This window comes from Lampetra fluviatilis, chromosome 7, assembly GCF_964198595.1.
Source record: "Lampetra fluviatilis chromosome 7, kcLamFluv1.1, whole genome shotgun sequence".
Taxonomy (NCBI): domain Eukaryota; kingdom Metazoa; phylum Chordata; class Hyperoartia; order Petromyzontiformes; family Petromyzontidae; genus Lampetra; species Lampetra fluviatilis.
Genome location: NC_136281.1, coordinates 16,902,800 through 16,926,030, shown reverse-complemented (window position 1 = coordinate 16,926,030; position 23,231 = coordinate 16,902,800). Strand labels below are relative to the sequence as shown.

At 50.8% G+C, this 23,231-nt stretch overlaps 1 protein-coding gene across 1 annotated transcript in view; it reads left to right on the top strand.

Annotated features, from left to right (window-relative positions):
• Positions 1-1,976: 1,976 nt before the first annotated feature.
• LOC144933670 (E3 ubiquitin-protein ligase pellino homolog 2-like) overlaps positions 1,977-23,231 on the top strand; it is a 57,436-nt gene continuing 36,181 nt past the window's right edge. Inside the window, exons 1-2 of the mRNA XM_078858727.1 lie at positions 1,977-2,309; positions 21,387-21,557. Of these exons, the coding sequence (XP_078714853.1) occupies positions 2,302-2,309; positions 21,387-21,557 (179 nt within the window). The 5' untranslated portion in view covers positions 1,977-2,301. The remainder of the gene's footprint in view (positions 2,310-21,386; positions 21,558-23,231) is intronic.

Sequence of the window (23,231 nt, the reverse complement as noted above, 5' to 3'; positions counted from 1 at the left end):
CATTCCTCGATATCCATGTGGTTGCAAACCGCCAGTGGACTGTGATCACGCGGCTTTGCCTCGAACGCCGGCACGGCTTTTACACATTACTGTAATTTTTTTCTGCAGGCTTTCATCAGCCGCGCTGTTGGAGTATAAAGCAGCGGCGGCATCTCCCCGGGTCACCCGAACACTGAGAGCCTACGAGGAGTCTTCTTCTTCTCAATGTGCCCTCTCTCTCTCACCAGGTGAAACAACGGTAATAACACGCACGCCATGCGTAGCCTCTCTGTCACTCCACTGCTCGATGAGAGCCGTACCACATCGTGGAGGGGTTATTTAGGTCACAGGACACAGCGCTGGTCAGTTTTGTTTTATTTTACCAGGTAGGGCCCACTGAGCTATACAGCTTCTTTTCAGAAGCGACCTGGTCACACATGATAGCTCAACGAAGTGGCTTATCACGTGGACATTTCTCACAGCCAAATGTTTTAAACGCGTGTTTCTAAATGTGGAGGGGGAAAACCGGAGCACCCAGAGAAAAATCAACGCGACCACAGGGAGAACATGCAATCTTCAAACATACATGGCGTCACCGTTGGGATAAAACCCACAGCCTCCTGCATACCAGGCGAGGGAGTCACGGTTGGGATCAAACCCACAGCCTCCTGCATACCAGGCGAGGGAGTCACGGTTGGGATCAAACCCACAGCCTCCTGCATACCAGGCGAGGGAGTTAACATCTCGCCACCCCTCACGTGGTCACCCACTGTCTCAGCATTGTCCAGGCTCAACCCAGCCCAGCGTCTGAGATCTGAGGAGTTCGTGGCACATTGTCGGTCATTAATAGTGGTGAATAAAGACTGTGTCTAAACATGTGTGTGTGTACGAAGCAACTGTGCGTGTCTTAAATATATAAGAATTGAACGAGTTCCAAATAAAAGTACGATCATATACAACACTTTGAAATATTAAACTGCTCAAAATGCGTGTATCGTCGACTAAAGTGGAGGAATTAATGTTTTATGGGGCTTTTTGAAAGATTGTACAATGCCATATATGGTCAGAGGCCATTTAAAATCATGAATATTTAGAAACGTTTACACAGCATGATGAAAACAATCATTAATCATTTACACCCAATTGTACATCTACTGTTGAAGCCCTCCTCCCCACTCCGTACTTCACGACGCCGGTATTGCAGTGTTATTCATCTTTTGTCCAAATACAAGTTAAGTCGTCACGTGCCCCACGCGCCTGATGTTTGCTAAACGTATTTCACGTGAGGGATAAATCAAATAAAAGTAAACATATTTTGGGAACTGCTGTTTTCTGGGTATTTCCAATCTGTGGTGCTTTTTGGATTTTTTGTTGTTAAATGTTGCGTACTTTATTTTTTTTCAACGCAATAATTATTTTTGGCGCAGTCACCGTGCATGAAACCGGTTGACTCACATTCCGCGGCCCGAGTCTCTCATTGGCGCAGGCGGCCAGAGGAAGACCGAAATTAATAAATAAATACAGCAAGCCCCGAGAAACCCAAACAGTGCTGACGTCAGCAGATACCGATCTCTTGCCCCCCCCACAACCCCCCCCCCGCCTTGGTACATTCCGTCCCCAACTCGAACACATACCCCCCCTCACTTCGCCTACGTGCTCCCACCCCCCCTCCACCTCATCACCACGCCTCCTACTGTCACGTGCGACCGCGGCATAGCCAATCGGAGGTCGTCGTTAGACATATCCCTCCCCCCCCCCGAGCCCCTTCCCCCTCTCCCCGGCTGCTGGCCACGCCTCGTAAGCAAGAGGGGCGCCGCGGCGATTCGTCCACCGTGCCGCTGACGTCACGATTCTACAATGAATATTAAATTACGTAACGCGTGTAAAAAAATCGCATAAATTATGCTAAACACGTTCGCGCGACGGCCAATGGGTGGCAGACGCATTAATTATGGTGATGAGTGTGGGCGGGTCTTAGGGGAGGGGCGGGGCCCCGCCGTGGTGGAGGAGCGCCCGCGCGCGGCGCGAGGCTCCCCGCCCCGCACTCGGCAACGCGCGCGCCGCGAGTCGGGAGTGAGTGGAGCGAGCGCTGTGCTGGGACCCCCCCGTGCCTCTAACAACAACAACCACCACCACCACCACCAACCGTCGTCATTAAGGATAATAATCACAGCGGATAAAATACTAACAGCAGCGGCAGCGCGGACACCACACACACACAGAGGGGTGGGGATATCGTGTTGTTGTTGTTGGTGTTGGAAGCTGCGTGGTTCCCTGTCCGCGAACGCCGGAATCGACGCCGCCGCCGCCACCACCACCACCATGCCCGAGTAAGTTTCACTTGACGCACCAAGACGCCACACATGCCCCAGTGTTTGCGTAACGTCGTTAAGGCTGCCCACGATCTTTGGAGGTGTTCGCTAAACGTGCCATGCGGAGCGCAGAACAGGATACTACGATGCGCGTATTTACACAAGTAATGTTAATAGTCTGTGTGTCTGTGTGGTTACATAGTGCCGTGTCGCAAGAGTTAGACGTGTACGGGCTTTGTGGGGCAATCCACTGCTGGATGAAGGGGGTAGTTTTACCATACTTCACCACGCTGTAATTTGACCATACTTCACCACGCTGGTCAATGCGGGCGTCGTGGGCTCCGTCGATGTGGGCGCATAGAAGTACAGTGGCACTATTGTACACTGCGCAATGTGTACACTGTTGTATGTTCACGTATAGCACCACGTGGGCGTTGTGCTATGTTAAAACAGTATTGTGTTCGACAGCGATTCTACAATGTAAGGTTTGAGTTCCTAGTACGTCATGTTACTATTTGACTAGAACAGTGCGGAATGTGTACTATATAATGTATGTACAGTGCAGTATTGTAATGGGCATTAAACTAAGCTATAGTGTGTAATGCTTTTAGACTTTGTACTCACATGAGTACAGGACTGTGTACTCTGCGGAACGTGATGCGCTTTGAGTTAAGGCGCTCTAAAGTATAAATAATATTGTAATTAGGTACTGTATAAGCAACACGCGTAGTACACACGTGTAATCAATACAGTCTAGTGTAGTAAACTATCGCATTTACTACACACATATAATAAAGTTTGTGTGATGTAGCCGTCTGTCTCTACGTACAGATGAACTTTAACACTATAATAGGCCAACGTACACGTAGTAGAAGACAATATACAATCCACACGCTTTACTGCGTGTATGTATATACGTGTATAAAGCTCAATACACAACAGCAGCACGTCATGTTTGTACACGTGGCGCAGTACAACTGCGTACTGCGGCGTGCGTGGAGGTGCATCACACGTGGAGTGGGGAGGCCCTCATCCAGCAGTGGATAACAAGCAATGCATGCCCCTGTGTGTGATGTGTGGGGAGCGGTGGGGCAGTGGTTAGCGCTGAACTACGAGCCCGGCGACCCGAGTTAGATTCCCCCTCACGACCAACACCGGTGACGATTATCTGAACCGGTTCTAGGTTTCCCCGAGGTCGACTCAGCCTCAAATGAGTACCCGGTGCTCTGTGTAAACATCGTCACTGGAGAGACAAAGGCGGGCTTAATAGGTACTCGCTGACAGCACTTGCCCTAACAGTCTGTTAAGGCTACACGGGGGTGGGTGTCTTTGTGTAGTGCACATGCTGTAGATATATAATTACACGTTCTCATGAAGGACAGTGCTTAAAGTACACCACCAATCATCTCTCCGTACTACATCACTAATGTGCATGACACCAAAGACGCTGTTTGCATGTGGTGGTGGTGGTGGCACGCGCACAATGCAGGCTCACGTACACTACGCAGTTGTTAATAGCGCTGAATACACAGCGCTTTCGTGCACGTTCTATGGACTATATATAGAGGCCAATTGTTTTTGTAATGTGCAGTATTTGTATGCATTGTATGAACATGAGCCATGTGTTTACAATACACTATACTCACTACGCCCGTGTAAGTCAATGCGTACATAAGACCGTACAAGTGTGAGAATTAGTGCACTTTTAAATCCGTGTCGTGCTCCTGGCAACATGCACATTACCCAGCACGTAGTGACACTGCAGGGAGGCTTTCATCCAGCAGTGGATTGCCAAAAGGGCTGTCTGGTGCTCTGTGCCATGCAATGCTACGTGCACGTGCTCACTTAAATACGGTGTAACACGGTCGTGCTGGCGTCTTTAGCGTAGTCCATAAAACGCGAAACTCCGCGTAGGGAATCTGACTACTGTAAGCACGCATGTGTAATGTCGTGATGTACACGGCTGTGTTATGTCGTGATGTACACGAGTGGAAACTTGTGCCGTGTAACATGATTTAAAGGGATGCGACACGTGCCCACCACGGTGGGACTAGGCTCGTTGCTTTCTTACCTTTTACCTTACCTGCTAAAGGGTAAAAGGTAGGGCAGAGTGATTGTATTGTGGTAAGGTAAAAGGTAGGGTAAAGGTAGGCTCGTTGTTTTTACACTTTAACCTTACCTAGCCGAGGCCTAGGTGGGAGTCTGCCTCTCTATCCGTATGGGAACGGCATGTTGTGAGTTTGTGGGTCTGCCTCTTTGGTTTGTATGTATAAGGGCTGTCTGGAATTTGGGAGCATATTTGTACATATGGGGTTCTTTTATGTCCGTCTCTCTGTATGGGGTCCTTCTGAATAACTGTGTATGGGATCCATATGTATAGGTCTGCCAAGTTTGTGGGTGTGGGTCCTCTGTTCGCCTTTATGGGTCTGCCTGTGTATGGGTCGGTGTTTATGGCTCTGCTTGTATGTGGATTGGCGTCTGTGGGTCTACCTATGGGGCAGTGTTTATGCGTCTGTTTGTGAGTCTTCGTGTACGATCGATCTGTGGATCTGTATAGGTTTCCGTGTACTGGACGGTGCATTGTGTCTGCCTGTGTATGGGTCGGTGGTTATGGGTCTGCTTGGTTTATGAGTCTTTACAAGTTGAGTCTGCGCGTGGATCGATGTTTGGCGCTGTATGGGATCTGCCTGTGTGTGGGTCTGTGCGTAAATTGTTTTCTGGTATACCCATCTACCGTGCCTGTGAGAGGCGGGCTCTACTTTGGGGGGGTTTGTGTGCGTCGTGTGTGGGTCTACGCGTCACACGCCTGCAAGTTGGTGGGTTGTGTGTATGGATGGACGCGTTATGTGAATGTGTGTGTGCATCTGTTGGGGGTCTTTATGCGTGTGTGAATGTACGTCAACATCCAGTGGCAGGTTGTTATATTGAGCGTTTTCTAGATCGACTAACCCCCTTAAATAAGGACGTGGAGCGGTGTGTAAACATCACAAATGCGGAGCAGCGAGACGAGGAGGAGGTGAGTATTAGCCGCCACCACCCCCTCGTGTGCCGGGTCGGCCTTCATAGGTTCTGGTGAACAGCACCCTGCCCCGACGGTCTATACTACTACTCTATAGGGCCACGTGGGGGGTGGGGGTGGACCGCGTGTTCGTGGGGGTGTCCTCATTCGCGTGTGAGTCGGTGCGGGCTGTGTGGATCATCGTCGTCGTCGTGGTGGCCACGCCGTGGCCGCGCCTTGCTCGTTGTCGTTTCCTCTCCGTGGCTGTGCCCCGTGTCGGGCTTCCCACACGGGCGACTCCGAGAGGCGCCGGGCTGCCCTCAACCCCCAGCACCGACCCGGGCTGCCTGCGGGCCGTGACGAGGGGATGGTGGTGGGGGTGTGAGTTTGTGCGTGTGTGTGTGAGTGATTGTGTGAGTGTGTGATTGTGTGTGATTGTGTGTGATTGTGTGTGATTGTGTGTGAGTGTGTGAGTGTGTGCGTGTGTGTGCGGTGAGTGTGTGTGTGCGTGATTGTATGTGTGTGTGCGTGATTGTGTGTGAGTATGTGCCTGTGTGTGTGTGAGTGTGTGATTGTGTGTGTGTGTGTGCGTGTGTGCATGTGTGTGATTGTGTGAGTGTGTGTGTGATTCTGTGCGTGCTTGTGGACAGCGGTGGGCGCATTGTTTCGCGCGCTCCGCTACAAACTCAACAACCCGAGTTCGATTCCCGGCCATGGATAATCTCAGTGCTGATCTGATATCTGAATCGGGTCCCGATGAGTTCCCGATTCGGCGCGTCTTCATCGGTTCAGGGATATGCAAGAGTGGCCTGCGGGAAAGCGTCCTCGCCCCGCTAGCTAGTCTCGCTCCACCTCATTGTTCCCACTTCCCGGACGTTGAACTTCCCCAAGTTGACTTGAGTCTCGAACGAGCACTTGGGTGCGGTGTGTGTATCAACAGCGGGGGAAACAGAGGCGGTAGGTAGGTCGTGATACCGACCAGGACTGCGACCACCCTGTAGTGTTCCTCAGCGCCGCTTGGATACTTTGCTCAATAATAATAGCAGTAGCACTCGTCCCCCCCCACCACACCAAGGCTATACTGGGTGAATGCGTGCAGGGATCAACAGGGATCTTTGTCTTGGGAGTCTGGGAGATAGGTTGTGCACCCTTTTGTGGAGTTGCATATCTGTGCACGTGTGTGTGCTGTCCAAATAGTCTGTGTGGTAGTGTGCGAGCGGTTGTTCGTGTCGCCACTGCTTCTTCCTGCGTTGCACGTTAATGTGTCTCTGTTTATTGGGGGCACGTCTTTAGCTGTGTGTGTGTCGTCTCAGCCACAGTCATTCCCTCCCTTCTCTACGCTTAGGAAACGTGGACCCCCCTAATGGAACATCTTCGCCAATTAGAAACATATAGACTGGCCTGCCTACGATCCATCCTGGGTTTAACCAGGCTGGATTGTGTGAGGAGCTCACAAATCCTTGAAAGATCTGGGCAAAGTCCCATCCGTGAGCTCCTCCGGCAGGCAAGGCTGCGTTGGCTGGGCCATGTAGCCTGCATGCCCAGCCACCGCATGCCTAAACAGCTTTTGTTCGGCCGGATCGAGGGGGCTAAACGGGCGCGGCACGGGCTAGAGAAGAGATGGAGTGATGTGGTACAGGAGGACGTGGAGCTGAGTGGACTTGCCGATGACTGGTACCAGCGGTGTCAAGATCGGCCTCTGGAGGAGGCTCGTGAAGGACGCTACTGGGCAGTTGGAGGCAGTCACCCTCCAACAACAACGGAGGGCGGAGGAGCGACGCTCACAACAAAGAGCAGAGCGCCGGGTGGCTAAAACACAGCAAGTTGGCACAGTAGGGGGCACAGGTGGTGCATCAGCCAGTCATCTCGGTAATCTCAGTCAGTCATCTCGGTAATCTCAGTCAGTCGACCCGTGGCACCTGGGTCTGCCCCGTGACCTCCTGCCAGCAGGCGTTCGACAATTCACGTGGCCTCAAGGTGCACATGGCCTGGCACAAGCGTTGTGGTGATGTCACCGCCACTTAGTGGCGAATGGCGGTTGTTGTTGTTGTTGTTTTGGGGGGGGGGGGAGCGGTAGTGTAGCGGTTTGCACGTCGCGCAAAGAACCCGGCGACTCGAGTTCGATTCCCGCTCACGGCCAACACACCGGTGACAATTATCTGAATCGGTCCTGGGCCTCCCCTAGGTCGACTTAGCCTCAAACATCGCCATTGGCGGAGACAAAGGCGGCCTGGCGTGGTGTTGGCCACCAACCCCCTCGTGTGCCGTTCCAGCCTTCATAGGTGCTACTCGCTAACAGCACTTGCCCCAACAGTCTGTCAAGGCTATACGGTGTAGGGGAGATCAAGTCAAGTGAAGTACATGGGGGAGTAGTGGCGTCGTGGTTAGTGCTGAGCACCCGGCTCACATCCGTGGCGAGTGACATGGGAACAAACGTTGGGCCCTCCCCTTAATTAAATTTCCTAATCTCACTTTAGGTTGAATCGTGGGAGGGGGGCGGTGAAACTGTCTCGAAGCATCAGCGATGGGGGGAGGGAAAAAGACAGCCGAACCCTTGGCCCCCCCAATAGGCTCTCGCTAACAGCCCGCGCGCTCCAACAGGATGCCACGCGGGGGGGGGACACATCGTCGTCTTTGTCTACATGCGGCCCACGAGGAGGACCTTGTCGCTCCGCGCGTCGCTGTCTTGGTGCGCTGGTGGGGTTGGGATAGCAGGGGGGTGGTGTTGTGGGGGGTTGGGGCAGTAGGGGGGTGGTGGTGTGGGGGGTTGGGGGAGCAGGGGGGTGGTGTTGTGGGGGTTGGGGGAGTAGGGGGGAGGTGGTGTGGGGGGTTGGGGGAGCAGGGGGGTGGTGGTGTGGGGGGTTGGGGGAGCAGGGGGGTGGTGTTGTGGGGGTTGGGGCAGTAGGGGGGTGGTGGTGTGGGGGGTTGGGGGAGCAGGGGGGTGGTGGAGTGGGGGGTTGGGGGAGCAGGGGGGTGGTGTTGTGGGGGTTGGGGGAGTAGGGGGGAGGTGGTGTGGGGGGTTGGGGGAGCAGGGGGGTGGTGGTGTGGGGGTTGGGGGAGCAGGGGGGTGATGGAGTGGGGGGTTGGGGGAGCAGGGGGGTGGTGGTGTGGGGGGTTGGAGGAGCAGGGGGGTGGTGGTGTGGGGGGTTGGGGGAGCAGGGGGGTGGTGGAGTGGGGGGTTGGGGGAGCAGGGGGTGGTGGTGTGGGGGGTTGGGGGAGCAGGGGGTGGTGGTGTGGGGGTTTGGGGGAGCAGGGGGGTGGTGGTGTGGGGGGTTGGGGGAGCAGGGGGGTGGTGGTGTGGGGGTTTGGGGGAGCAGGGGGGTGGTGGTGTGGGGGGTTGGGGGAGCAGGGGGGTGGTGGTGTGGGGGTTTGGGGGAGCAGGGGGGTGGTGGTGTGGGGGGTTGGGGGAGCAGGGGGGTGGTGGTGTGGGGGTTTGGGGGAGCAGGGGGGTGGTGGTGTGGGGGGTTGGGGGAGCAGGGGGTGGTGGTGTGGGGGGTTGGGGGAGTAGGGGGGTGGTGGTGTGGGGGGTTGGGGGAGTAGGGGGGGTGGTGGTGTGGGGGGTTGGGGGAGCAGGGGAGTGGTGGTGTGGGGGGTTGGGGGAGCAGGGGGTGGTGGTGTGGGATTCTGGGGGAGCAGGGGGGTGGTGGTGTGGGGGGTTGGGGGAGCAGGGGGTGGTGGTGTGGGATTCTGGGGGAGCAGGGGGGTGGTGGTGTGGGGGGTTGGGGGAGCAGGGGGTGGTGGTGTGGGAGTCTGGGGGAGCAGGGGGGTGGTGGTGTGGGGGGTTGGGGGAGCAGGGGGTGGTGGTGTGGGGGGTTGGGGGAGTAGGGGGGTGGTGGTGTGGGGGGTTGGGGGAGTAGGGGGGTGGTGGTGTGGGGGGTTGGGGGAGCAGGGGGGTGGTGGTGTGGGGGGTTGGGGGAGCAGGGGGTGGTGGTGTGGGGGGTTGGGGGAGCAGGGGGGTGGTGGTGTGGGGGGTTGGGGGAGCAGGGGGTGGTGGTGTGGGGGGTTGGGGGAGCAGGGGGTGGTGGTGTGGGATTCTGGGGGAGCAGGGGGGTGGTGGTGTGGGGGGTTGGGGGAGCAGGGGGTGGTGGTGTGGGATTCTGGGGGAGCAGGGGGGTGGTGGTGTGGGGGGTTGGGGGAGCAGGGGGTGGTGGAGTGGGATTCTGGGGGAGCAGGGGGGTGGTGGTGTGGGGGGTTGGGGGAGCAGGGGGTGGTGGTGTGGGATTCTGGGGGAGCAGGGGGGTGGTGGTGTGGGGGGTTGGGGGAGCAGGGGGGTGGTGGTGTGGGATTCTGGGGGAGCAGGGGGGTGGTGGTGTGGGGGGTTGGGGGAGCAGGGGGTGGTGGTGTGGGATTCTGGGGGAGCAGGGGGGTGGTGGTGTGGGGGGTTGGGGGAGCAGGGGGTGGTGGTGTGGGATTCTGGGGGAGCAGGGGGTGGTGGTGTGGGGGGTTGGGGGAGCAGGGGGTGGTGGTGTTGACCGTGCGGCCTCCAAGGCGGAGCCTCCGTCCATTGGGCCGGCACAGATTACAACAAAAGACGCCACCACCACCCCCACCACCACTACCACCACCCCCACCACCACTATCACCACCCCCACCACTACTACCCCCACCACCCCCACCACTACCACCCCCACCACCCCCAGCGGCAGCAGCTGGAGTTGTGGTCGCTCCGTCTCGGCCGGGCCCCGCTCAGCGTCTCTCTCTCCGCGTGACCTTTCCATCGCCGGCGTTGCCCCACGCCGATAACTTAGCACGCGCATTGCCCTCCACCCCGTGCCAGCTATTCATGGCAGGGGGGGGGTCCGTGTGTGTGCGTGTGAGTGATATGTGTGTGTGTGCGTGAGTAGTGTGTGTGTGCGTGAGTAGTGTGTGTGATGTGTTCGTGCGTGTGTTATGTGTATGTCTGTCTGTCTGTGTGTGTGAGAGTGATGTGTGTGTGTGTGATGTGTGTGTGCGTGAGTGATGTGATGTGTGTGATGTGTATGTCTGTGTGTCATGTGATGTGTGTGCGTGATGTGTGTGATGTGTGAGTGATGTGATGTGTGTCTGTGTGTGATGTGTGTGTGTGTGCGTGAGTGATGTGATGTGTGTGTGTAATGTGTGTGATGTGCGAGTGCGTGAGTAGTGCGTGCGTGAGTGATGTGTATGTGCGTGCGTGAGTGATGTGTATGTATGTATGTGTGTGAGTGATGTGATGTGTGTGATGTGTGTGTGTGCGAGTGCGTGAGTAGTGCGTGAGTGATGTGTATGTATGTGTGTGATGTGTATGTGTGTGAGTGATGTGATGTGTGTGATGTGTGTGTGATGTGTGTGCGTGCGGGCGTGGAGTCTGCTCATGCCTGTTGGGTTGTGACGCGTGGTCTTTGTGGGCTTCCTTTGTGAGAGCAGCAGTCAGTCATTGGACATTATTGTTGGCCAGGCTGTTGGCCAACCCCTTCCAACTTGCGCACCCCCCCCCTCTCGATTTTGTTGTGGAAAACGAGAGTTGTGATTTGGTTGTTTTCCTTCACGAGCCGTGGGCACGCCATACGGGGGGGGCACTGTACTGTAGCCGCACGTGCGCGTCCCACGTCCTCCGCGTGTGCGCAGTGGCACGGCTTCGTCTGCGTTGACGCGGGCGAGAAATCCACACATCCCACTTCACTCGGCTGATCTGAACCAGGCGTTACAGCGATATCGCGTCCGCTGTGAAATATACATTGAAACTGTTCTAACTGGATACTCCCTTGAGATGGGAGATCTCGTTTGCACGCGTTACCAGCAAGCACCCAGCAATGGACAGCAGCGCTGGCCCCACGCGTTTGTGTAACGGCACATTCCCGCACGTCATAGACGACGGCCCATTGTGCGTGGTGAACATTACGAGCCGTGCACACACAGGGACGGACACTTGCGTGCCCAGGGTCTTGGCCATGTTGGCGGTAATGCATCCAATTGAGTCGAGTTACGTTGTATCGATACCCGCGCTAGATTGATGGGGGGCCGGGGTGAGCGTGCCGTGTGGGGAAGAAGGGCATCTTGAATTCACCGGAGGGGGAGGGAGGACAGGCGAGGAGTCGGGGTTGGAGTGGGGGGGGGCGTCTTCCGCTTCTTCTGCGCAGTTCACGGAGCCAGCCTGTCCCCCATTGTGCGTACAATCACTCGTCACATTGGGCCCTGTGATCAGCACTTGTGACGGGGATATAATGTGCACGTTGAAATAATAATACACAGCCCCCTTTGTCACCCACTGCTGCGTGAAGGCCTCTCGCTATGCCAACGGTGCCATTCATGGGGTTTGATCATAACTTAGTGGGCAGTACGGGACTACGGTATCACTCGTCACTGCTCTTCGCTGTGCTGCGGCTTGAGAGTCAAACGCGAGGCAGGGTTCAGTGCGCTAACCGCTGCCCCGCTGTTGCCGCGTCCCACCTCCTGTCCGCTTATATATTTGTGGGAAATGTGTTGGACAGCTGGGCAATTGAAAAGAAAGTTTCAACAAAGGATGGTGGTGGCTAAGCATCGTTGGAAGTGGTGGTCAGGCCAAGTTGGGGAACTAAACTGGATTTGCTTGTGCCAATATTTTTTTAAAAGTGTACTGCGTGCGGAGGGTGGGGTGGCTATTTTTCATAATCTTGCTTCTGTTTCTGGACTGGTAAACAGCTCACAACACGGTCTGCCCTTGACACTCTCAACTCGTAAATGCGGAGCTGTTTATGAATTGGGGATTTGTTGCAGTGTCTGGTAGGCGGTGGAGGGGGGAAGTGCTTGGCCTGTAGTTGCTTTACCAGTGCCTTACCAGTGGTTTCAACATTTTCAACCTTCTTGGTATGCTGAATAAAAAATGTTCTTGAAAGTTTGGTTTCATTAAGGGAGGAAAAGCTTCATATACCTGCTTTGTAGGACAAACGGTATGTTATTCATTCATTTCTCAGTCTTCTTGTCCTGGTGAGGGTCACTGCGGCAGTACATTTAAGATGTGCGGTCCAGACCTCCCTACCCTGGCGACAGACTCCAGCCCTTCCTGGGGAATTCCTCGGCGTTCCCAGGCCAGCCGAGCGACATCGTCCCGCCTGCGTGTCCTGGGCCGGCCCCAGGGTCTTCACTCCGTTATGTTATATTTGGCTTTATTCCTTAGGCCCTGCTGTGATTGAATTGTAGTTGACCGCTTACTAATCTCGCGATCAAAACAGATAAAACGTTGATCTTTGAAATGGCTGGTCAAACCCCAATCTGAGCATGGATGCCAATATTGGAATAATAAATTGATAAAGTTGTCCGTGTTTCTGGCACGTCTTTAAAGTTTCATGCAACAGATCTTTGTTACTCGCTTTTTAAAGAATGGCTCGTGAGATGCACGGAGAGCTCTAGGGGAGGAGGTATTTTGTCTTTTATCTTCTCTCAGATTTGAGTGATCTGCCCACTCCCATTTACTTGCTCCTTTTTCCCCTTGGTGAGCAAACAATCTGGCAGACTTTGCGATGATGCAAAGGTAGGCACTGCCTATCAAGCACAATATTCCACTCTTCCTATCAAGCCCAAGCATGCTGTGCTATTTTGCAGACTTCTAAAGCTGGCCAGGCCCCAATCTGAAAATTGTCTTTTCGATGATTGATGTCAAATTCCGCTACTGTCCAAAATTCTAAACAGTCTCTCTTTTCTGCATTCTGATGCTCTACCGACCAAATTACATCCCATTCTTTGAGGTTTCCCAGACACTTGATCACTTCTAAAGGGCTGCAGGAGCTCACAAATTGTTCCATTTGTTATATGTTTTGTTGTTGTTTTGGATTTTCCCTTTTTCTATTCACCTCTCTTTATCAGGGCAGCACACCGATGTTTGTGGTTTGTGCGTGGGGAAGCCTGGCGCTTGTTGTTTCCACTCTCAGTATTTCTTGGCCCTTTTTGCCTCGTGTCCTGTGGCAGAGACCGTTACGTTCTCAAGGACAATCAATGCTTACTTTTCTTTTCGGGCACTGAATGAGGCCAAGTCATTTCGTGCTTGACGCAAAGAAGTCAGGCACCAAGTGTGTGAATTATGATGATTGTCAAGTGTATGGGCGAAAAAAAACGTGATTTGTGATATGTGAATTGTGGTGTAGTTTTTATTTACTGCTTTGCAGTAACCTTGGGCTTGGAAGGCTACCCAGCATCTCTCCTCCCTGTGGGCTGCAACGGATGTACGGTGGATTTTGTTTGGGTTGCCGGGCCGGTGTGTTTCTTGCAAGCTCAATGCTGGCTCATCGTAGCTGGTCTGCATTGGTGTTACAAAAAAACACTGATTATCATGCCATCTAGCCTGCTCTTTTCTTGCCTTTTATTCATCAACACATTTAATTCTGTGGTCAATTCATCAAACGGTTGACAATCTAGATAGATTTTCTTAACTCCCTGGAAAATCCATTTGCAACGCTCAGAATGATAAAACCTGTCAAAAAATACTTGCTGCATATTTAATGCAACGTCAGAATGCAAATTAATTTTGTCCTCCTTACCCACGTGCTCAAATTAATCATCCTCTTTGTTTTTTCTTTTAATTTAAAATAATAAAAATCTGCCCCTGCAGGTGAGCACAGTTTTGGAAGCAATTTGACTTGACGTCACTGGGGCAGAGCTATTAAATGAAATCATGGGAGGACAAGTCAGGCCCTCCCTGAGAAGTCACACAACCTGAATGGCACCTCGAGGCTTAAGAACACAGGGCAGGATTTTAATCTGGAAATGTGTCTTCCTTCACCTCAGCAGGGCAGCTTTTGCATCGATCAGCAGGACGCGCAAGTCGAGTACCATGGCAGTCGAGTGCATGGCGCAACCACCCTGGGTGTTGCCGGTTTTTACAACCCAGCAGAACACTTAAATCGCGTAGGAAGCATATTAGCCTGGTGATGTTTGCCCTACCAATGATTAATCATCACGCTGTTCATGTAACAGGTAGAGAATATCTCTGATATAGGCGTGAGGATTTGGTGCTAAAATATGTTTGGTAAATGTTGGAAAGAGACCGTTTGAAAAGTATGTTCTGTGTACAATGTTGTTGTAGTGGAATATACTGCTTCACCACCAATCTGATCATGTGATTTTAAACAGCCAATCTTGAGCCACTGCCGTACAACATGTGTCCAGTTTCCACTGGTTTGTATTTTTTGCTAACAAAAACCGCTGACTTGTTATTTTTGCTGCCAGGAAACAGCATTTTGGTGTCCAGAATACATTTACTGACCTTTTGCTGCCCAGTGAGCTGTGGCCTTTCCAAAGCACATTAATGACACCTGAGCGAGTGAGTGAGTTGGTGAGCGAGCGAGTGAGCGAGTGACTGGGCAAAATTAACACACTCGTGGCAGGCAAGTGGTGGAGTGTTGTGATTGTGATCCTATACTTTTGTACATCACTCAGTCAGCTACAATGGTGGGAAACCACTGCAATCTCAGGAATTAGACACAAACCCAGGTCTTCCAGTGGTGATGCGTTGTGCTGATGTTCCAGTGGTGATGCATGTGTGTGCGCTTGCTCGTCACGCATTCTTCCCGATGCCCAAATGCTTTGCTTCAGAATGCTTTATTATCCTGTTGCTCCTAAACAGCATTATTTTATTTCACACCACATTAGAAAACTGTCAGTGGTAATTGAGGTTATCACATTCCGTAAATGTTTTTGATTTTTTCCTCTCGCCTAAGAATAGTACAAATATTTATAGTTCAGTCTGCAGAGTGTTTTGCAGCTACAATGAGGCTGCTTAACGTCCGAGGGCCGTTGCACATTTTAAAGATGGGAGCAAGGCTCGTGCTCGCAGCATCCTGCGAGCCGTCGTTAAGCGCATCGTGAATGAGCCGGGCGTAACGCGTAGCAGCTGTGCGAACCATCAGTGGGGGCGACACAGGAGGCCGAGCGAGAGGGTGCTGTGGACAGAGAAACCCAATCATTGGTGGTGGTGGTGGGGAGGGGGGTGAAACGAAAACACGAAGCAAAGTTGCCTCCCCCCCCCCTTTCTGTAGCGGTGGATAACGAGGCGAGGTTGGAAGTTGTCTGCTTCGGGGATACCGCTGCGTGTCACTCCGCACCAGACATTTTGGCGTAGCAGTTGGTGGGGTGGCGATTCCGCCGAAAAGTCTCCCTCTGCATTTCACAAACACGGATGAGCAAACAAGAAAGAGGTGGGGGGGGGGGGCCCTCTGCGCTCAGACTGAAGGGCCTCTGTTGTGCTGCTGAAAAAACGGGACCCACTGTAGCGACAAGTTGGGCCGTGAAAAATATGTGAAGGCATTACTCGTGTTATTTTATAAGTTAATTATGTGTAGGCTTTTGTGCCCTGCGGTGTATGTTGTTTCTCCCAACACTGCTGAAAACACAGAGAGGGTGTTTTTGTCAGATTTATTGGGTGTTGAATAATATTTTATATTGAGATTCCGTGTTCTTAGTTTTAATGTTTACTGAGCAGGGCTCATACATTTTCAAGGCTGCTTCCAATGGAAATTATGTTTTTCTTAAGGGAATGTCGGTTCTGCCGCAGCGCCCGTCGAAAATATACATTTGCAATACATCTCATTATAAGACGATAGCATAATGCGGTCACCAAAGCACGGTTGGTGCACATTTAATTTGACTGCTTTACGTCTTTGTTTTAACATCTCCCCGTCGGTTTAGAAGCTCATTCAGTAGCAGTCATGAATAAGACGCACAATTTAGTAGAATAGCACAAATGGCGTGACAGTTCCGCAGATGCTGCTGATTGGCAGCACTCTAAAATGTTGTAAAGAGCGTGCAGGCTCGGATTAAACCTCGTCTGGTGTTACACTGCATTACCATTAATTTTACGTCTGTTGCGTAACCCTGGACCACCTTTTAATGATTCCTCATGACACGCGGCGTAATGGCTTGGGAACATGACCGTGTTACATTTCCGTGGTGGGAGCTCCAGTGGTTGACTTCTGTTTCCGGTTAATGCTAATACATTTTTATAATTTCTCGCTTGTCACATTAAGATTTCTGGGCAGGTACTCACACCCCCCCCCCTCCTCTCCGTGAAAAATAAAGAGCAACATTCATTAAAAATTATTGTCGGAACATGTAAATTGAACGCAAAGTGTCTTGCGAGAATGCTTGGGAGATGTCGATTAAATACGCGTTTCACTAAATCTTAAGATAGAAGGATGTAAATAGATCGTGACGCGTCACTTCAAACAAAGAGAACCCTAGTCCCCATCATTTAACAGACCACATTTTTATAAACAAACCAAGGCATAGTAGATGGTGACGGACGGACTGGGCTTTAACCGGTGATGCAATCACGTGCGCTGTTAAGCGCCCTAACCCCCCTTAACATCAAAACACTTACTGTACGTTGAAGTGTTTAAAGTAATCGCTGCTGTCTCGTGTTCGGCTCGTACAGTGTCTGTCCTCTTTCAAGTGATGGAGAACGCAGCGGGGGCAGGAGGCGGAGTGCCCAGGAGTTCCACCCCCCCCCCCCCAAAGCCGATGGCACTTGTGTAAATTGCGCGACCCACGGCTCTCGAAGCACTAACGGGGCTGTTGTGCCGAGTGGGGGCTCCCATTTTGTCCTTGCGCACGTAATCGTGGCTCCTCGCTGTGGCTGTGGAGCAAAAGTGGTCCTTTTTCGAAATGCAGTTCAACAATGAAGCTCGTGGCAATCCTTGAATAGCCGAGGGTCCATTGTATTGAGTAACCAAGGGGGCACATACGGACTTTGAATAGATGGGGGGGAGCATAATACAGGGTCCTTCAAACATTTTTTTATAATTCTGAAAATTTGCAATAATAGTACGAGAAATGTGCCTCCAGGCTCTGGAGACCACCTGGAGATGATTCCAGACGTGTTGACGATGATGGCGAACAAGTGGAGAGACTAAATTTTGACTTTTTGAAGCTACTAACATACATTTTTTTAAAAATCATGTTACAGTGTATTATTCGTTCCATTAAAAACGAAAATAAGTGTGAAATTTTTTTTAAGCACCCTGGATTTGTCTAATTGCTCCCATGTTCCAAGGACCTCGTGTCAAATACAGCAACCGCATCATACAACTGCAATTGTAAGCGTCACCATATTATTACATATAAAGGGGAGATGGCCAAATGGTTTTGTGGGTAAGAAAGAATACAACACAATTCACTCCAATCTCGTGGCATGCAGTCGGTGTGACCCCAGGTTTATTTTTTAAGCTCCTTAATGTACTCGTGCGGGAATGAATGTGCTGCTGTTACGGAGGACTGCATTGTATATGGTAACTTCTCGTGTCTTCTTTGTATTAGAGTACAATAACACACACCTACACACGCACACTGTATGTGTTTCGTGCGTTGCCTTTTCTGTGTAAAAAAAAAAAGAACGGGCAACCAATTGCAGCTGCTGCTGCAGGCTTAAGGTGATATGCTGAAAACTGTTTTTTTTATCCCTCCACGAGATATGTGGTGGATGCATTATGTTCGCGGTGTTACCGTTTGCTTCTGTGTCCGCCCGTGTGTCCCCCCCCCCCCCCCCGTGTCGCGGAAAAAATTGTAGCCATAAAAAGTGGAACGCAAAGCCCCCAACGGCTCAACGGCTGCCGGGACTCAAAAGTGCAGCAGCAACAACAACAAAAATACCCACATCGGGGAAAAGAGCCACGGATATAAGGCGTGCAAGTACAAAACACAATCGTACAATTTCTGGCAGCAGCAGCATGGTGGTTTTATGATGAGCGACGTGTCCAAACAGTCTCGGGAAAGGTCCGCCAGTTGTCCATGCGTGAGGACTTGTTGTTCTTGGTCTCTTCCAAGTCGAGTGTCGTTTCCCCTGACATCAGTTCTAACAAGCTTCTCACGAGTTCTCTGTTCTTCTGCCTTCACCGTGTTTGGCCGCTTCCCTGTGGCTTTGTGGCTTAACACGACCGCGGGCGGATTGTTCTTTTTGACATTCTGGAGACACGACAAAGCCAATAGGAGTCGTCGTTTTGAACTATTACGCTAAAAGGTCTCTGCTGCGACCTTTTCATAGCGCCCGTTGTTTGATGCACGACCCTGCCATTCAGTTTTAAGAAACCCATAACCATCGAGCCCCTGAGAAAGACGTCTTGGTTTTGTGCTTTATTCTTACCCATCGTGTGGGCCTCCTGCACCACGTTCTGCTATTGACCTAGCCACCAGATTAAATATTCTTATCTCAGACTGAATACTGATTTCTTGTCCTGCCATTTATTGGCTTGTTCATTAAATGCTGCTGATGATTTTTCCTATACGGGCATTAGGCTCGGGCGCTACCTGTGCCTCCGTTTCATTGCTGCTCTCTAAGTGAAAATCAGCTGCTCCCACCGCCGCGTTCGCTTGGAGAATGTGTTTGACTCGACAGGCCCATTGACCAACCATTGTAACCTTGCTTTTTTTTACTCGTGGTTTTGTAAACGCCCAAGTTTGGCCAGTGCCATGTATATAACTTCTGGCTCTGTTGGTGATAGCAGGGTCATTTTTAGAATAATTTATCCGCACAGAATTGGCGATGCTCGTCCAAGTCTGCTTGCACAGTAAACCAATTTGGGCACTTCTTCACCAGCAATCGATGGCCATTGCCAACCGCATACAGTGCACAGGTTGGTCTGCCTGTGTACGCTGGGCGAGCTGGTTGTGCAACTATTAGGATTGAGTCTTGAGTTAAATCAGTATTTATCTGCTGGGTCAGCAGTGATGGTGGTGATTATTATCATTCGTGCCGTAGCTGCTGGTAGCAATACCGATCGTATGTGGCAATGTGCGTGATGATATGGGCGATGTTCAAAGCTTTTTTGTCGCTCCAGGATATTAAAATAGTGTGCACCATCGCACACTATTTTAATAAGATATTGCCGAGCATCAGCGTGCTTATTTTTACGGTGATTTTATTAAAGATGGGATGCCAGAAAAGGTCTGAACATTATATTTTGTATGATACTTTTGTTATAATTGTTTTGTGAAACCTTTTGACCGCCTATCCTTAATTATGGCAATATTGACTGCTATGGTTTTCCCCCCCTTCATCATAATGGGGGTCAGGGGTTTGGGAGATTAAATAAAAGACAGTCCATCCTCATAAATAGCTAGGTTGGAAAAACACACTGGGTTAAAAGGTCAGTCACTTCTTTTTTGGCAGAGGAAACCTAATTAAATGTCGTTGTTGTTGACAATTGATGCTGTCGTGGGCAGCGTTTATACGTTAGACTGTCATATCGACAAGGATCCATTTGAAATTAAACGTGGGCTTCTTAAAACGTGATCTTTTTTATATTTATTTTTGGGGAAGAACTAAATATTAGGGGCATGATAAGACAGAAATAGTTTATGGGCTTTTCTGCAGAATAGGAAACCGTTGATGACGCGTGCCGACCCCTGGTTATGAGCCGCGTGCGTGTGGCCGGCTGTGATGGGCCCGGCAGACGGCCTTCACTTCCTGCAGCAGGAAGCACCGCGACGATGACGGGCAGGCGGCGTTCCGGCGTTGGTTGACGCAGCAACCGTACCGCGTGCCAGCAGCACCAGACATGGGGGGGGCGGGGGGGGGGTGGAACTTCCGAGTGAGATTTCCAAATAGAGTAGGTTTCAAAGTTGGCAGCGAGGAAGGTGTCCAGCCCACCGGCACTTTACTACGGCACCCAAACTTTGTCTTCAAAGGTTTGAGCAGGACGGCTCGTCGTGTAAATTGCATTTAATCTTGGCCGTCTGCATTTCTCAGCCAGAGGCTAAAGCAGTGTTCATCGTGTGCTGGGGCTTCCCCACCCCCCTCCTTCATTTCCTTAACATTTGTAAGAAAAATTTTATTTGAAGCTTTCGTGACTGCAGGAATCCATGATCTGCTGCCTCAGCAGCAGATCATGCTTTCCCACCTGATGACGGATGCTTGTGTTGCGCCCGAAACGTCGTGATTTATTTCATCTTATACCTACGTGACTTTACCGAAAGAACCAAAGAGTATTTGTAAGAAATACCGGCATTTATATCTTGGGTGTTTCTGCTCCCCTCCCACGGAACTTAATGTCTCCAAGGAGGCACGGTTTCACCACCTTATCTCAACTCGACGGGACCTCGTCGAGTGGGGGTGATATCTCGACTCTACAGGACCTCGTCTGCCACGGCCTAATCCCAGCTGCTGCTGCTGAGACCCTTATCCGCGTTGCTTCATCCCGACTCGACTGCTGAAACTCTCTCCTCTATGCTTTGGCCTCTTCAGTCTCTCATCTCCAAACTCCAGAGGATCAAAATGATCACTGCTAGACTTCTCACCTGCACCCCAATACTCCAGTGACCTCACTGGCTCCCATTCCAACTTCAAGATCACCTTGGTGGCTGTGTTAAGTTGTACCACGTGGCGACCTTACCCACGAAAACCAATGTGAGCTGATGCAGCGACACAATGGAAAGAGAAACTTAGGCTTTTTGGCTGCATGGTGTAGGACAAGAGCCTGCCTTAATTTATTTTAATTTGCTTTTAAGTGCCGTAGCGATGCATTATCTGTGCATTTCCAGAACACTGGTGAATAATAATTTCCTAGCCAAGGGAAGTAGAAATTGAGCACGAACGTAACATTATTTCTTTCTTTCTCTGAAGTAGACAATGGACTTAGAAGATGAAAACATGAGGTTTTTATCCTTTATATATTTTTACGTAGATTACAGGTGCCGTGAAATCGATAAACCAGGCAGTCATTATTGTACAGTATGGCCATTTGCAGTGAGGACAGTATTGAGTTAAAACAAGCATGGTTTTTCTGCACACGTGTGTACTCTGCAGTTCATGCAAAATTAGTCGGTTGTCTTTTTTTAACCAGGAGATTAAATAAACCCATTGAGACATTGCCTCATTTGCAAGGGCAACATGGGTTTCATCAACTAATTTTAAACACAATATTTCAAGTACATAAAAAAATGTAACGCCCAATGAATATTCTTAACAAACTCGAACATGACGTACGATATTCTCTAAATTAATATATAATGTTCTTCTATACAGCTGACTGTTTCTTGTGTCCGCTGTGCCTTACAATCCTCTGTGGAAACGTCTGTACCCTATTCTTTGGTAAAAGAAAGAAAGCTCAGCAGTGTCCTTTTCTCACCACGTCCCCCTGGTTTTTTGCTTTTTTTCCTGTGCTCTTCCTCCGTAGGACAGTCTCGGAGGTCCGAGAGGAACCGGTTTTGGTTGAGCCGAACGTGGCGAAGAAAGCCAACAGCATCGCCAAGCCGCCGCACCTCGTCTACTCACCGGCCAGCCCCGACGCGTCCCCTCCGCCGTCCAGCAAGGACCCCGTCAAGTATGGCGAGCTCATCGTGCTGGGGTAAGGGCAACCGCGACGGCTCGGTTGGGGGGGGGGGCCGGGCAGGCGGTGTTGAGAACACGCCCGCGGCTGCGTGTTACACTCCGTGCCCAATGCCTGCTCGCGGCTTGTCTCCCCTGCAAGAGGACCCCTGTTGTACCAGCACTTGTGTTTGGGTTGCTTTCCTTCTACGTAATTCGCCTCTTCTTGATGGTAGTCGCTGATGTCTTTGTTGCTGGCCTATCGACTGCATCATCAAGCCTGATAATCGTTGATGGCAATAAAAATGTGAATTGCTGCTTGGGCCTTGGGCAAAGATTTCAAAGTAGGCATGGAGCCAAGTTGTTTTATCCCTGCTTTGGCAAACATGGCTTTTGTGTTTTGGGAAGAAAGAAAAAGAACAAAAAAATATTATAGTTGCACATCAACAAGATTTTTTTTTTCCTGGGGGCTGGGCTTTCTGTCAACGTCACAAGACTCCGATGATGTAGAGGTTGAGGGTTGTGGTTTGATTTCTGAACTTTTGCTGTCTCTTGGAGGCATTCATTTCGAGCACGCCTTGATTAGCCGACATGGAGCAGCAGTACGGTGGTCGGTACAGGGCGCTATGATCGCATCGATGTGTCGTTCGATTCCCAGCCACGGCTCACGTGAGTGCTATCTCAGCAGCCAGCCCTTCACCACCTTGCGCTGATCCGCTCAGTCCAACAATCCAACAACCATCATGGCATCGTGGGGAAGGCCTTCATCCAGCAGCGGACTGATAAAGGACTGCATACTTATACACCTTGACTAGTCACCCAGTTTGTACCCACAAATCTATTAGGTGAATTCGTTTTTTTTCGTATCTTGAAGAAATACATCAATATTATTTTTTGTATTAAATATGTACAGAATGTCACAGTATAACATCCTACTTACAATGTTGTTAAATGAAGTCGGGCAAATATGACGTGCATAGTTGTCAACTTTTATCCACTTACATTGGGCATTTGTCTATAATGCAAGCTTCCTCCTACAAGCTTTCATCGCTTTAAAGTGTTAGACAAATTTATTGAAATGCTTTCACTGTCGATTAGAGGCATGCACCATGTCATTTGTAAACATTATGAAAAAATTACATAATTTATTCTGCACTTTAACAGGCTACTTGCACGGCTGTTTGAATTTGGGGTTCGTTCACACTCGGCCGTGAGTTCATATTTGCAGGATTCAACGTTACATCGGCTTAATTTGTGTTAGGTTGGAGGTTAAAGCCATCGTCTTGCATTGGTGCTACGAAAGGTGAACACAAATCAAGCCGTTTTATACGACGAGTGTTAATCAGGGGCAACAAAGTCTATTGGGAGGCATGAAACAAGTGCTTAACTACGAGAAATCCTTGATCAAAATTAAATCAATGTTTAATCGATCGTTTTCCCCGAGGAATCGTAACGTCAGACAGGTGCGTGCATGCCAATTCGGTGATTTAAGTGATCGTATTAATTATGAATCAACCCAATACGTGGGTGAATTACATTTCTAAATTAATTTCCCTCGAGAATTATTTGTTTAACGCAATTGATGTGCATATTTTGGAACATCTAAATGTCCCTTACTCAAAAGTCGATGTCGGCAGGCGATGCCTGAACCCAACCGTGTTATTCCGGGGGGGCCTTGCAGCCGGCACAACCTAACGGCGGTTTGGCAGAAAAT